Genomic DNA, 15,251 nt, shown 5'->3' on the forward strand with positions numbered 1-15,251 from the left:
GTCTGCCCACCGGAGGCGGGTGCCGAGTCCGCTCCGCCCACGCCAGCTCGTCACATCTATCACGCGGATTATAGGGGCTGAGTCGTGACGCATTATGACGCGGCGGGGCATGCAGGGGTCGCGCTCCTTGTTTGCATGCAGAAAGAGGTGATCAGTTTACCGATGCAAGTTCTGACCTTGAACCGCAAACAGGGGTCGAGGTACAATCTGGCTAAGCCTCAAATGTGCTTGTTTTATACTCAACTAGAGCCGCGCACAGCACCTGCTTTGCAAGTGATTTGCATTGTACGTGCCATTCACAGCAAGTAGGTCTCGGCTTACGCCGCTGCAATCTCCCTGAGAAGCGCTTCCGGTATCAGGACTTGATCCAACTCAAGTCTTTCCTATTCCTTTGCAGCTGCAAAACCCCAGAAATTCCAGCAAGTTCACCACTTCCGGTCCGGCGGGTTGTTCAACGGCTTCAACAGCGGAAGTGGCATAAGAAGTGAGGACTCCTTCCGGTTCCGGTCTCGCGAACTCCAGTGTGGCAACATGAAACTGCTCACCCACAATCTCCTGAGCTCGCATGTGCGGGGCGTGGGCACGCGTGGCTTCCCGCTGCGGCTGCAGGTACTTGCATACGAGTCTGTCGCCCTTGTAGCTCAGGATAGAGACGCCGGGCCCGACTCTACCTCGCTAAACCTTTCCTCCCCGCAGGCCACCGAGGTCCGCATCAACCCCGTGGAGTTCAACCCCGACTTCGTAGCGCGGATGATCCCCAAAGTGGAGTGGGCGGCGCTTGTGCAGGCGGCAAACACCGTGAGGATCCCGCCCCTAATGACAACCCGGGAGCTCTCAGGGGCTCCGACCCCAGCCAGGGCAGAGTGGAGTTTGTATGCCCGGTGATCACGTGAGCCTCTCTTCCACAGTTAAACCTGACAGAAGTACCCAAAGAGCCGACTGAAGGTTATGAACAAGACGAGACGTTTTTGAGGAAGATGCACCACGTGTTGCTTGAGGTGAGAGTCCTGTCACCTGCCTAGCTGCCCTACACGGAGGCTCCCGGTACTCAGCTTTGCCCTGCTCTCCCACAGGTTGATGTGCTAGAGGGCACCCTGCAATGCCCAGAATCTGGCCGTCTTTTCCCCATCAGCCGCGGGATCCCCAATATGCTGCTGAATGACGAGGAGACTGAGACGTAAACTTTGGCATTTTGTGATGTGTGTGTCAGTTGTATAGCCTGTTAAATAGGTGTGTGACCCCGATCTCCCCCCAGTGACTCAAAAACCACCATGTACTTGAGCTCCATAGTATATTTTTTTCTCATTAAAGGTTCAAAACCAAAAGCGGTTTCTCTTTGCAGCAAATATACATTAAAATAGAGTCTCTGTACAGCCAAGGGCTCTGGGCCCTGGCTTGCCCCATGGCCCTGCGCCTCCCTGGCCAAACCCAAAAATAAATATAGTGTTATTGCTCTGCAGGGCATAGAGGCAGTGCTGTCCCCCACCCCTCGAGGTGGGAGCTGATGGGGGGCTCTGGTCACCCCAGGGGTCCAGGGGCTGGAGCCTGCTTGGAGTTATTGCTTCAAGGGGGGGCACTAATGCCCAATGCGAATGAGGAGAGGAGCTAAGGGGACAGGGGCCTTTGCTTTCCAAGCCCCCCTCTGCTCTGGAGAGGGGTTCGGATTAAGCAGCAGCAAAAGCATCGCCCACTGGGAGACTGTGGCCTCCATCCCCTTCCCTCCCTGAGATCAGTTTCTGCCTCCCACACATCCCCTGCAGCCCCCTATGGCTTCCGCAAGGCCCCCTACACTCTTGGGGGCACATTATGGCTTGCAAGGGGCAGCACTGTGCCCACACCTGGGCATTCACTTTCCTGGCTTCTGACACCCCCCCAAGAGGGGGGAGGGGAGGGCATGAAGCCTGCTCCCAGGGGCAGATGGCATTGCCCTGGCCCTGCCAGCAGGCTGTGGCACTGCCCAGACTCCAGCTTTGCCCCCTTGGGGCTGACACCCCATGCTGGGCAGATCCTGCCAGTCACCCCACCCTGTCCCACCCCTTGCCTCAGTCCATCATGGCCTCAAGCATTTCCAAAAACAGCTTGTGCATGGGCACTTTGCCCTCCAGCTTCACCCCATAGAAATGGGCCAGGACTTTGCCTGCTGTCTGGCGGAGCAGTGGCAGCGTGAGCAGCAGCCTGCCTGCCCGCCTCCGCTCAGCACCCCCTCCAGGGCCAGCCCGGCCGGCTTCGTACTCCAGCAGGGCCTCGTGCAGGGCTTCCCGCAGCTGCTCCACAGCCTCAGCGTCTTCAATATGCACAGAGTCTGAGGAGACAGAAGAACCGCTGGTTGAGGTAACTGTGGAAAGGGCAGGATTCACTTGTCTGGGCACTCACTGCTCTGCCTGTGAGCCAGGGCCCACCCTTTCTCACCTGTGGCCACCTCTTGTCCTCCACACCTTCCCCTCCACTACTTCCTTGTCAGCACAGCACTAGGGCTCAGAATCCTGTGTACAATTCAGGACCTTGGCTTACTTGGTGATTTTCAGTAATTAAGCCTCAATTGTCCTTATCTATAAAAAGGGACTGTGCCACCACCATTGACAATTTGAGGGCTTTATGGGGGACCTGTGTGTGCCTTCCCTAGATACTCACCAGAATTGGCAAGGGCCAGAGCCTTCAACAGTACATACTCCTCCCGCTCCAGCCGCAGGGCTTGCAGTCGCCGTACCAGCTGCAGCAGGGCTGCCCCCAGATCCCCCAGACCAGCTGCCCGGGCCCCCTCTTCATCCAGGACCAGATCCTCAGCAAATGCCAGCTCATCCTGCAGTGGTAGTGAGCGCTGGGCCACACCTAGCACCAGCACCTCCATCCACACACTCTGGAGTACTGACATCTGGTCAGACAGTGACAGCGAGGAGAAGCCTGGAGAGTGGCGGGAAGAGGACCAGTCAAGAATGCAGCAGTAAGAAGTGGCCTACCTGCTCAGAGATGCCCTGACCACCAAGCCCTTTACCTGGGATGCTCTTGGCCCAGCTGATGGTGACCACTATTTCTCGATCAAAAAGGTCGCAGAGTGTGGCCACAGCAGGGAGGTGTCCATCAGGGCTGGCTGGATCAGGCATGGCATACAGCTTCTCAGGCTCAACCACCAGCAGATGAGACACCAGAGCATTCACTGGGGCTACAGCGACAGGTGCAGGACTAGAGTCATGAACACGGATCCAGCGGATCTCTACAGTCCCTCAGAGCCAAGCATCTCCCAGACATTCCCCTCCCGCCTTGCTTGAGAGCACTGGTAAACCTGAAAACACAACTCACTTCCCCAGAGAAAGGTGAGCCCTTTTCCTGGGGCTTGGGTATAGCTTGCATACAGCCCTAGCCTAACATTTAGTAGGTTCTGGTTCCCCTAACAACTTTTAAAAAAAGAAACCCTGTGCTGATTTGTTTTTTGTCAACTTGAGATAGATAGATAGATGGATGGATGGATGGATGGATAGATAGATAGATAGATAGATAGATAGATAGATAGATAGATAGATAGATAGATAGATGATAGATAGATAATCTGGGAAGAGGGAATCTTAATTGAGATAATGCCCCCGCAGTGTTCTTCCGTGGCCTGTTTCAGCTCCTGCCTTGAGTTCCTACCCTGACTTCCCCCAGTGATGGAGTGTGGCCCCAGAGTTGTAAGATAAAATAAACCCTTTCCTCCCCAAATTGTTTTTGGTGTTTTGTCACTGCAATAGAAACCTTCCTACTTGGGCATCTGACCTGTGAAGTAGTTTATTGTCCTTGAATGTAGCCACCTATGATCCCAAACTCCCAATCCTGGTTTGCCTCCTGAGTGCTGGGCTTAAAGTCATGTGATACTAAGGACCAAACCCAGGGCTTAACGCATGCTAGACAAGCACTCTACTGATATTTTCATAATTATTTTTTGGGAAGAAATGAGAGAAGGTAAGACCAGGGTCCTAGGGCATGTAAAGAAATCAAACAGACCTCTCCAGTGGCTGTCCCCTGCCCAACGCATAGGAACCCAGGCTCTCACCTGTCTTCCGGGGGCCTCCAGCTACTGCCAGAGGACCAGCAGGGAAGGGGCCTGGAAAGGGCAACGGGTCCACCTCTGGCCGCCGCTTGTACTTCTGTCGCCCACCTCGGACGCGGTCCAGACGTACGCCTTAAATTGTAAGACCAGACTGTGTCCTAAAACAGCTGCCCCACAGAGCCCTACTCCCCTCACCTCCTCCCCAGGCTTCCACCCAACCCACAGGACCACCCCCGTCTCACCCAGGCACTGCCCAGCGCTCACCCTCCTTAAGCATGCCCACCCGCAGGCACTTGGTGAAGCGGCAAGCCTGACAGGCCTTGCGTCTCCGCTTGGTGATCTCACACTCATTGGAGGCCGGACAGCTGTACTCGATGCTCCCTGCCAGGAAGAGGCAGGGCTCCAGTGGCAGCCTCCCAGAGCCCCAAGGGGGCCCCCGATGACAGGAGAGCCCTGACTCACCCCGAGCAAGCACCAGTCTGGGGGTATGGGGAGGAAAGGGAGAGCAGGATGCCATGAGCAGGGCAGGGAGGGAACAGCCACTGCACTGGGGAACCCTGCTTGGATGAGGCCAGGCCCTGGAAGTCAAGCTGCATATTCGCCCTAAAACCATACTGCTGGCCTACACTGTCCTCACCTGCTGTCCAGGGCCACAGCAACCTCCCAGATAAATCCAAGGCTCCACTGAATCCTTGCCTCCCTTGCCTCAAGCATTGCTTTCTACTCCTAGAAATCCTCCAGTGGTATCTTCCTCTCCGCTAGGACAGGCTCTCCTGATCCTCCTACCCACTGGCGGCTCTACGGTTTCTGTACAGTGAACTGATCTGCCCGTGAGGCTGTTCTTACTCGTTCTCCCCATCTCCCAGACTTTCAGCTTGAACAGCATTGTGCTCTAGACATACAGCAGCCCCAGGACACCCCAAGCTCTCCAATCCCCTACCTCTCCTGCCAAGTCTGCAACCACCTTCCATTGCTCCAGAAACCTAAGTAGCATCTTCCCTTCTCTCAGCCACAACCCAAGCCACTGGCAGTGTGGGAGTGTCAACCTTCTCACCCACCAGAACCCAGCTCTGCCAACAGCCCCCATCTTGTCCGTCACTGTTGTGGCCACTGGCCTCCTGCTGTCTGTTCTCCACATAGCAGCCTGAGGGATCCTGCCCCTGTCCTCTCATCAAATGCCCCAGTCGGTTCTCTTAAGTATAAGCCCAGGTGAAGCAGTGTCCTACAGGTTCTCACAGCCAAGCTCCATCACTTATAATCCTGTTCTGTTCTGACAGAGCCAGCCTCGGGGCATTCTGTTCCTTGCCTGGGGCTCTAGTCCTGGCAACCACGCAAGCTCTCCCTTACCTCCTATCACCTTGGAGAGGCCTTTCCTGAACACCCTGAGACAAATCCCTACGTCTGCCTGCAGAAACTCTCAGGTCTTATCATCTGATACAGAACACGTGTGTTCAGTTATCCTGTGGCTTTCAGCTCTTGTTTTGCTTTTTTGAGATGGTTTCATACCATGGTCCAGCCTAGTCTTGAACTTGCAACAATCTTCCTGCCTCAGTCTCATGAGCATAAGCCACACCATACCTGGTTGATTTGGTTTTAGTTTTTGAGATTTGTGTGTGGTTACATGTAAGGTGTCTCCATCAATGGTTCTCAACTTTTTTTGATTCTGAGACAGGGTCTCACTGTGCAGTCCTTGTTGGCCTTAAATTCACTATATAGACAAGGCAGGCCTCAAACTCTGCCTCCTGCACACTGGGATAAAGCTGTGCCTAATATGACTGACTTCTCTACCATTTATGGTTTTTTCAAGACAGGGTTTCTCTGTCTAACAGCCCTGGCTGTCCTAGAATTAGTTCTGTAGATCAGGCTGACCTCAAACTCAAAAAGATCCGCCTGCCTCTGCATCCTGAGTGCTGGGATTAAAGGCCTGTGCCACCACTTCCTGGCTTCATCTTATATTTTGAAACAAGGTCTCTCATTGAACCTGGAGTTCACCAACTCAACAACAGTATCCCAAATCCTCTGCCACTGTCTCTCAACATCTGACTTTTATGTGAATACCAAGCATCTAACTCAGATACTCTTGCTTGGGCAGAAACACATGACCAAATGTGCCATCTCCTCAGCTCCCACTTTTGGGCTTTTTTGAACAAAGTCAGATGTAGCCCAAGCTGGCCTCTTAACTATGAAGTGGAGGATAACTTTGAACATTGATCCTACTGCCTCCTCTTCTAAATGCTAAAATCACAGGATGTGCCACCACACCAGGGAAGAAGACACCGGCTTGCTCTATAGCCCATACGTACTCCATATGTAGCCCAGGTTTGCCCTGAACTCACAATCCTCTTAACTCAGCCTCCTGAATGCTGGGATTAGATGAATGCCAGTGTGAACGCCTTAACCCATATGTTCACTCTTATGCCATCTACCGTCAGCCCGTTTCCCAAGGCTAGTCACAAGACCTGACGTGTAGTGGGTACCAGTGGCCCCTCAGCCTCACAGCTGTCCAACGAACAAATCATAAATCACACAGGCCTTCCATGCTTCTCTCCTCCTCCACCCAGCAGGGCTGCCACACTCAGTTCAAGATACCTCCTCAGGGAAGCCCTTGGCCCTGCTCCTTGCCTTCCAGTACATGCTACAAAACAAAGAAGACAGTTCTGACAATCAGGTTCCCCTGGCCATCCTCAGTCTCAGCCGTGTCTGGAACACAGGCCGGGGTGGTAAAGAGCAAGGGACAGTCTGAGTGCTGCACACACGCCTGTATTCCAACATTTTGCAGGCAAAAGGTAGAGAATCTCTAGATGGAAGCCATCCTGGGCTACACAGCAAAACTCTGCTTAAAAATGAGAACTAAGCAAGGGATGCTTATCATTGTGGTTTATTTATATGCTTATTTTGAGACTGGGACTCTCTCTATAGGTCTGGCTGCCCTGGAACTCAGCTATATAGATCAGGCCAGCCTGATCCACCCTTTTCTTTCTTTCTTTTTAGCTCTGGCTGCCCTGGAACTCCTTCTATAGATCAGGCTGGCCTTGAACTTAGAGATCTGCCTGCCTCTGCCTCCCAAGGGCTGGGATTAAAGGCTGCACCACCACTGCGCAGACTGTACATTGTATTTCATATTTCTAAAATTTGTGAGCCTCAGTTTTCCTAACTGCGAAGTTAGCATGATTAAAAACAACATATACTTGAGGCTGGAGTGTAGCTCACTGGGGCAGTGCATGCTCAGCATTCACAAGGTCCTGAATTCTCTTACTAGCAACCTCCCTCACCGCATCCCCCCCAAATCATACTGCAAGAGGAAGGCTGGAAAAAAAAATGAGTGGAGCTGGGTATGATGTCACAGGCCTTTAATCCCAGCAATCAAAAGGCAGAGGCAGGCAGATCTTTTTGAGTCCCAGGCCAGCCTGGTTTACAGAGTGAGTTCCTATATAGACAGCAAAAGCAATACAGTGAAAACCTATCTCCATTAAAAAAAAAAAAAAAAGAAAGAAAGAAAGAAAAAGAGAATGAATGAAGGTAATTACAGCAGTTAGGTCTGGCCCACAGTACAGGGAGGCATATGTCAAGCACCTGGCTCTGACCAACAAGGAGCAGTTTTAGGCCAGTGCACTTCAACCAAGTCAAGACTCATTGGAAGCAGGCATGTAGCGCATCAATTCCTTCAGTCACAATATTCTGGAGGCAGAGGCAGGCAGATCTCTGTAAATGTAAGACTGCCCTGATCTATGGGGTGAGCGGCAGGCCAGCCAGGATTGCACAATGAGACTCTGTCTTAAAACAACAACAAAGCTCCACAACACACCTCACTGGAATGTCACTATCAGTGGTCCGAAGTCCAGTTACCAGTGCTCAGCTCTGGGCCTGCACCAACACCAGGGCTGTCATTTTCTACTGGAGAGATCTGAGCAGCCACAAAGGCTCCCTGTGCTTCGGCTCTTAACCCTGACCATTTCTCAAGGGGTTGCACAAGGGGCTGAGATCCTGAAAGTAAAAGGGGACAGTACCTATCACAGGATAAGCACTCAAGAAAAAGTGTTCAAGCCGGGCGTTGGTGGCGCACGCCTTTAATCCCAGCACTCGAACTCTGTGAGTTCGAGACCAGCCTGGTCTACAGAGCTAGTGCCAGGACAGGCTCCAAAGCCACAGAGAAACCCTGTCTCGAAAAAAGAAAAGAAAAGAAAAAGTGTTCAAAAGCCATTTGAAGGGTGGCAAGATGACTCAGTAGGTATGGGCACTTGATGCCAAACCTGATGACCTGAGTTCAATCCCCAGGTCCTAGATGGCATAAGTCAAGAACTGACTCTCACAAGTTATCCTCTGACCTCTACACATATACAGTGACTATAAGTGTATACACACACGCACACACAAAATAAATACATACTGGGGCTGGAGAGATGGCTCAACAGTTAAGAGCACTGGTGCTCTTCCAGAGGACCAGGGTTCAATTCCCAGCACCCACATGGCAGCTCACAACTGCCTGTAGCTTCAGCTCCCTGGAAGCTGACACCTTTATACCAATGCACATAAAAAAGTAAAAACCAATTATTTAAATAAATAAATAAATAACAAATAAGTACTAAGAATTTTTAAAAAATTACTTGCAGTGGGGTTTGCCTATAATGACAGCACTCCTGGCAGGCTGAGGCAAAAGGATGGAGAGTTCTAGGCCAACTACATAAAAAGATAATGCCTCAATGTTTTTGTTTTTTTGAGACTGGGTTTCTCTGTGTAACGTACTGGCTGTCTGGGACTCACTTTGTAGACCAGGCTGGCCTCAAACTCACTGAGATCTGCCTGCCCCTGCCTCCCAAGGGCTCGGATTAAAGTTTCTGGGCCACCACTGCTCAGCTAAAAACATTTTTTTTTTTTTTATTTTCGAGACAGGGTTTTTGGTGCCTGTCATGTAGTCCAGGCTTGTCATTAACTTCTATACATGACAAACCTTTATCAGTTACTTTTTTTTTCTTTTCTTTTTTGGCTTTTCGAGACAGGGTTTCTCCGTAGCTTTTGGTTCCTGTCCTGGAACTAGCTCTTGTAGACCAGGCTGGGATTAAAGGCTTGCGGCACCACTGCCTGGCATCAGTTACCCTTAAAAGAAGGGATTCTGGGACGTCGTGGAGATAAGTAGGCAACTACTAGAGGCAAAAAGAAAGCCAGGAGCATGCCTTTAATCCCAGCACAGGGCAGATGGCTGTTCAAGGCCAGCCTAGTTGGGGACAGCCAGGGTTGCAACACAGAGAATCTGATTGGGGTTGGAGGCAGGAGCAAAAATTCTATGGCAGGTAGACACCTGCATCCTGGCTTATACCCATTCAATGACCTATGCTAGTGGCTTTTCTTTCTTTTTTCTTTTCACATAGTCCTAGTTGGCCTTCAACTTATTATATAGTTAATGATGACCTTGAATTTCTGATTCTCCTAGTTCCACCTCCAAAGTTCTGAGATTCTAGGTGTGCAATATCACACCTGGTTATACAGTGCTGGACAGAACCTGGAGCCTCCTGCAAGCTAAGGCTGCTCTACTAACTCAGCTAAGTCCTCAGCCAACACACCTCTTAAAAAAACAAACACAAACACAAACAAAAACAACTTCCCTGGGAAGTACAAGGAAATTCAAACTCTAGACTGCCAACCCCTCATCATCAACCCCTGCATGCATCTCTATACCAGCACTGTTGGAAGATTCCAGGCCCAAAGGCTATTGGGCAAAGGACACAGAAAGAGGATGAGGGGTAGGGGCTCACCCTGGATGGTCCTCTTGAAGAAGGCTTTGCAGGCCTCACACGATGCCACACCATAGTGGTAGCCGGAGGCCACATCCCCACAGACCAGGCAGAGGCGTTTGGGCAGAGAGCTGAGCACTAGCTTCCCACTGCCCTGCTCACCAGACCCTGCACCCTCCCCATCCTCCTCCTCCTTGTGCCCTGGAAGGCAGCGGGTTGGAGCTGGTCCCGGGGCCAGGGTCACAGGGGGTTCAGTCTCAGTCTCTGAGGAACCCTTTGGACTGTCAGGGCTGGCTGGCTCTGCCTTGATGTAGAGAGGCTCGATGCCCACCACCTGGCTGGACATGATGCTGGTCACCTGCAGGGAAAGACCATCAGGGTCACGGAGAGGCACTCTGCCACATGGGTTGGGCAACACTGGGCCTAGGCCAAGCTTCCAGGCTCAGCCAAGGAAAGGGAGGAGGCAGAGTCCAAGGAAGGGCTGCCCATGAAGAGGGCCCCCAGCTGTCACCATGGGAACAGAGTCTCCAGAGCCTCTGGGGCCAGTTAACTGACAGCAGGTCCTCCTCTTGGGAACCAGGGAGAGGCTTGGCAAGTTTAACTCCCACCCAAGCCAGGAAGCAGGCTAATCTCAACCTGCAGGCAACTCTCAACCCCCAAACGTAATACCTCTCCCGAGTTTTCTCCAGATGCTGGGAGGGCTCCATTTAGGCACTGAGTATTCAAGAGCACACTTAGGAACACGGCGGAGGGGAGGGGGTGTTTAGCCACTCTCTCAGGAGTTTCCACCTGTCCACACATGCTCACTGTCTCCTGAGGATCTTCACACTCACACATGGCCTTTAACCAGTCCCAGTTCTCACACACTCCCAGTAAAAGGGCACACTCAATAAGCAAGCTCACACTCAAGTCTTATGATCACACTCTCTCTCCAGACTCTAGTAAGAGAACCTCTCACCTCTGACACGCCACCCCCTCTTGCCTTAGCAAGCCCAGTCCAGCCACGCCGTGTAGGGCGCGGCTCCACCTCTTTTGCACCCCAGGCCTGCACGGTTCATTCTTACACTCCAGCTGCCGCAGAGCCCACCACCTCCTGCGACCTCCCGGGGCGCCCCCCGACCCCGGCGCCCCAACCTGCGCACACCTATGGGAAGTTGCCTGAAGTTACTTGTGTGTCCCCCCTCCCCCACTACCCGCGGGGGACTTCTATCAGGTTATCAGGAAGTAAGAAGAGGCGACGAGGAAGAAGTTCTCCCCCGCGCTGCGATGACCTATGACCCAGAGAGGAAGGTGGCCCAAAGCCCCTGCAAGCGCCCCCACGTGGCCTCTAGGGCCCCTTTCAACCCTAGTCCACCTCCAGGGTTCCTGCAAAGCTCAAGGGTCGAGCTCAACGCTGCCCGGAGGCTCGCTCCGAGGCCCAAGAATAACCCGGGGCCAAGACCCGTCCTGACCCGGCAGCCGCACCACTGCGACCCCGCCTGCAACCCGCCCCCCGCCCGCGCTCGCACATGGCCCCCGCCGCGCCCGCCCACCCCCGCGGCCGCGCTCCCCTCCGCCCCCGGACCTGGGGCTCCGACAGGGCTGGCGGGCAGGCATGGGGGCCGAGAGGCCCGGAACGCCGGGATGAGCAGGGGCCGCCTCCTCCGGCCGCGCCGCCCCGCCGCGCTACGTCCCCCTCACTCGGCGGTGCCGCTGGCTGCTTGTAGGACACAAAAGGACATCGCGGCCGCTTCCTACTCCGCTTCCTCCAGCTGACAGCGGAGGCGGGGTCGGCCCTGCGCATGCAAATCAGGGGGCCGGGCCAGGTGCTTTATGCTAATCACCCGAGGGGAGCGGGCGGCGCCTGCGTACCCCGAGGCCAGTGGGCGGGCTTTAGCGACGCGTACGCGTGCGTGGCCGCCTCGGGGGCGGGGCCGGAGCCTAGGCAGGAGCAAGGACTTAAAGCCGGAGCGGGGAGGAGCCGGAGCGCTTTTGCGTCCTGAAGGTAGGCGGTACTCCACCTTACAGTGGGCGTAGCCACTCTTTGGACTCTGTACAGGCAGTGAACGTGAATGTAAATGAGGGGGCGGGGATGCAACCTGCATATGCATGAGGATGAGGGGTGGGGCCTAACGGGGGGCCCTGCTCCCCCCCCCCATAATGTTGATGGGACACTTGACACGAACTTGGTAGATCAGTACACCAGTGGACCCTCAGGTAGGAGGAGCAGACCTAAATAAAATATGCAAGTATCCCTGGTTTGTGAGCTCCAGGTAGGTAGTACTGGTGAAAGGCGGGCGGAGAAAACTCAAGGTCACTGCGGTGACCGAATGAAGGTCACGGGAAAAGGCGGGGCCACGTGCGTCCGCCACACGCAAGCTGCCACGCACTGACTGGGGAACCTTGCATAGACTGTTTAATTTCTCTAGAGCTCAAATTCCCTGCAGACGGGGTCGAGCTTGGGTCCGAGGAACGGGACAGCGCACGGAGCTGACATCTGGTCGGCCACTTGAGCTAGAGGTTCACACAGGCATACAGTACAGCCTCTTGTTCCGGCGCTTCTTGAGTCCCTCGATGTATTCCTGCAGCTCTTTAGTCAAGTAGTGACCCCTGCCAATCGTGCTCTTGTAGGCTAGGAAGAAGGCAGAGCTGAGGGGAGGGCCATGAGCAACGGCAAAGCTTTCCCCGTAGGCACCACCAGTGCGATTCAAGGAACCGCAGGTGACTTGAGGTGGCAATTAATGCTGGATTTGGATCTGTGTTAGTTTGGGAGGCTTTGGATCTCCAAGTACAAAGTGTTATGGTGAAGAAGATGCTGCAAGGCTAAATGGAGGCAGTGAGAGCCAGTAGCTGCACAGCCTCCTCCAGGGCCACCCACTCTAACTAATGATCTGGCCCCTTTTTCCCTCTGAATGCTTATCTATCATGAACAGAAGGTCACCCAGATAATCCAAATTCTCCTGATGTGTCACAGCTCCCTCCCCTTGGAATAAAGGCTGTCTGTCGTTCCACTGGACAAATGGAGGAAACCATTGAGTCTACCTGTGCCTAGTCTCTCGACTTTTAATTTGGGGGGATCCCTTGGAATATTTGTGAGTGCTAAGGGGATCTGACAAGACATACACATCCTGAAACTCCACTCCTGAAGCCCCAAGCCCTGCCAAAGCCACCAGGATGTTTTGTGGAAGCTGGGGTGGGGGTGCTCACTATTGAGGGCTTTGCTGAGAATATCCAGAACTTCTTTCTCCATGAGTTCCATCAGGGGCAGGGGCAGCTGGAAAAGCAACGAGAGGCTCAAACAACCAAGGAACCCCAGGTCTGTGTGGATCTGAAATGCTCCACCACGTGACCTCCCCAAGCCTGCCTGCCCACCCCACTTTCCTGAAACCTGCCCCACCCTGCTACTACTGCAAGCCTCAACCTGTCCTCCTCCTACCCACTACCCACCCCCAGCAGTCTCCCCAGGCCCCTCCAACCCTGTTCTGCTGCTCTGTCCAGTAGGCTTGATGCGGCATTTGCTTTGACTGGCTGGCTGATGACTCTGAAGTACACTTTACTGGAGAAATGAAAAGAAAAAACCAGTCATCTTCAGGCTCCGGGATCTGCCCTGGAGCAGAGTTGCAGGCACATGGAGGGAGTGGGGTTCAGAGATTAGTTCCACATACTACCTTCATTGAAGACTGTATGGGATATAGGTTACAGCCCTAGGCTTTAGAGTCCTACCCGACTGGGGTCCAGAACTACCTGAAGACTCTTTTTGATTCATCACCTGTAAATGGAGTCATAGGGATTGCCTTTACGAGAATAGTGCATGTTGTGTGTGTTGTTGGGAACAGAACCCAGGACCTTGTATAAGCTATGAAAGAACTCTACCAGTAAGCTGCATTCCCCGGCCCAGAATGGCCTCTTATGGCAGTTGTGATGTGTAAAGTTCACAATACCAGAAGTTCTGTGCCTGACATATAACAATTCTCAGTATATGTTAGTTGCTGTGTTGCTATCAAACATGTTTGTTTAGAAAGTATCTCCCTATATGAACCTAGCTGTCTGGAACTCAATATCTAGAGCAGACTGGTTTGGAACTCACAGATATCCACACAGATCTGCCTCCTGAATATTGGGATCAAGGGTGTGCGCTACCACACTTGGATTTGTTATCAGTGCTAATTCCCTGAAGAAGTTGGAAATGAAAGGGCCAGAGGATGGACACACATGAGTCTCAAAGAGTACTTGCATATTGTGGGTATCCTTAATTGTTTTTTAACTAAGTCAGACATGGTAGTGTGTAATCCCAACACTCAGGAAGATACCGGGGATCCAAGGTCATCTTGGACTACTTAATGAAACTCTCATTCCAAACAGAAATACAGAATAAAAATAAAGTAACCATTGACTAAAAAGAGAGGCTTCAAAACAGTGAGATCCCAGCCAGGGAATAAAATTTATCCTCTCAGCTGGCACAGTGCTGTGAAGTTAGATCCACAGGTGAGGGAGGGCTCGGAATGAATTCAGCGGTAGAGAACTTTCCTAGCATGCATGATGCCCTTGGTTTGACCCCCAGCACACCACATTACACGCGAGAAACCCACCAGGTCTTTACTGTCCTGACTGCCTATGCCTTCTTCTGCGTTTCCCGGTTCTGAGTAGTAGGACGCCTTCCCGGAAGGGGGCGCTCAAAGAATGTCTGAGTTAAAACGTGAAAGATTCACGCCCACACTCCCCTCGCAGGAAATCCTAGAAACTTGGGATCCTATGGGCTTACCCCCATTTCCCAGGAAGGAAAATTGAGGCCCTGGCTAGCCCACCCCTATGCACACCCTTTGCGCCTTGGCGAGGCCACACTACTGACCAAGGGAGGTCACAGATTCGTCGTGCTCCTCCTCTACCGCGAGATCGCGCTCCAAGGATCTGCCACGGCGCAGCTCTAGCTCCAAACGCGCTTGCTGCTGGATCTCTTCTGGCTTGAGATGGAGGTTTTCCAAAATAGAAATGGTCTGGCTGTACCTGCGAGACTTCCCTACAGTTCTACCCTCCTCGTCGAAGTCCTCGCAGACGTCGGCCACCGACACGTTCCCTGTGGACATCGTGGCCGTGGTCCATAGATCACGAACATCTCCGTGAAGGCTCGATCTGCGGTGATGGTGTACGTGTTTGGGCACAGCCTGTGGGTCACAGACACAAAAAGGAAGCCAAGGGGCTCAGGGAACTGGAAAGGGCAGGGAGAATGGACTGGAGAGGGTACTCCGTGGGTACTTAGCAGCGACCAGGCAGAATGATTGGTTACTCTAGAAGCCTGAATGGATCAAAAAATGAGTCTAGGCTCGGGGGACTCAGGCTGACTTCTTACTTTGGACAGGTTTTCCTCCATCGTTCCTCACCAACGGACCAGTCGCCAAGGACTCAGTCGAGACGGGGGTCACGCTCCAAGAAGTGGGAGGGGGACAGAGTCTCTTCCCGGATGCGATAATGGTCTCGCGGGAGGAGACTTCAAACTGCAGATGTCATCAAGATTCTAAATT

At 53.0% G+C, this 15,251-nt stretch overlaps 3 protein-coding genes across 7 annotated transcripts; 1 reads left to right on the top strand and 2 right to left on the bottom strand.

Moving 5' to 3' along the window:
* The first annotated feature begins 20 nt into the window (after nt 1-20).
* Nucleotides 21-1,325, top strand: Trmt112 (tRNA methyltransferase activator subunit 11-2). Of its 4 annotated transcripts, none has more exons than XM_050136818.1 (5): nt 21-147; nt 398-609; nt 697-798; nt 909-998; nt 1,074-1,325. In XM_050136818.1, exons 2-5 carry the CDS (start codon nt 532-534, stop codon nt 1,179-1,181), a joined length of 378 nt encoding a protein of 125 aa, XP_049992775.1. In that variant the 5' UTR covers nt 21-147; nt 398-531; the 3' UTR covers nt 1,182-1,325. The 4 variants fall into 4 exon arrangements, with proteins under 4 accessions (XP_049992775.1, XP_049992774.1, XP_049992773.1 ...); XM_050136817.1 differs by having other exon boundaries at nt 61-200; XM_050136816.1 differs by having other exon boundaries at nt 131-285.
* On the bottom strand, nt 1,275-11,518 carry Esrra (estrogen related receptor alpha). The gene is made up of 7 exons (XM_050136812.1): nt 11,318-11,518; nt 9,775-10,111; nt 4,289-4,405; nt 4,028-4,156; nt 2,993-3,160; nt 2,632-2,901; nt 1,275-2,302 (listed from the first exon to the last, which is right to left on the bottom strand). The coding sequence occupies exons 2-7, from the start codon at nt 10,097-10,099 to the stop codon at nt 2,043-2,045; spliced, it is 1,269 nt and encodes a 422-aa protein (XP_049992769.1). The 5' UTR covers nt 10,100-10,111; nt 11,318-11,518; the 3' UTR covers nt 1,275-2,042.
* Nucleotides 11,519-11,907: 389 nt separating this feature from the next.
* On the bottom strand, nt 11,908-15,167 carry Catsperz (catsper channel auxiliary subunit zeta). Of its 2 annotated transcripts, XM_050137173.1 has the most exons (5): nt 15,080-15,167; nt 14,582-14,894; nt 13,209-13,288; nt 12,940-13,006; nt 11,908-12,364 (listed from the first exon to the last, which is right to left on the bottom strand). In XM_050137173.1, the coding sequence occupies exons 1-5, from the start codon at nt 15,098-15,100 to the stop codon at nt 12,255-12,257; spliced, it is 591 nt and encodes a 196-aa protein (XP_049993130.1). In that variant the 5' UTR covers nt 15,101-15,167; the 3' UTR covers nt 11,908-12,254. The 2 variants fall into 2 exon arrangements, with proteins under 2 accessions (XP_049993130.1, XP_049993129.1); XM_050137172.1 differs by having other exon boundaries at nt 11,908-13,006.
* Nucleotides 15,168-15,251: the final 84 nt, after the last annotated feature.

Source organism: Alexandromys fortis, unplaced genomic scaffold (genome assembly GCF_014885135.2).
Source record: "Alexandromys fortis isolate MF-2015 unplaced genomic scaffold, M_Fortis_MF-2015_v1.1 scaffold_3, whole genome shotgun sequence".
Lineage (NCBI taxonomy): Eukaryota > Metazoa > Chordata > Mammalia > Rodentia > Cricetidae > Alexandromys > Alexandromys fortis.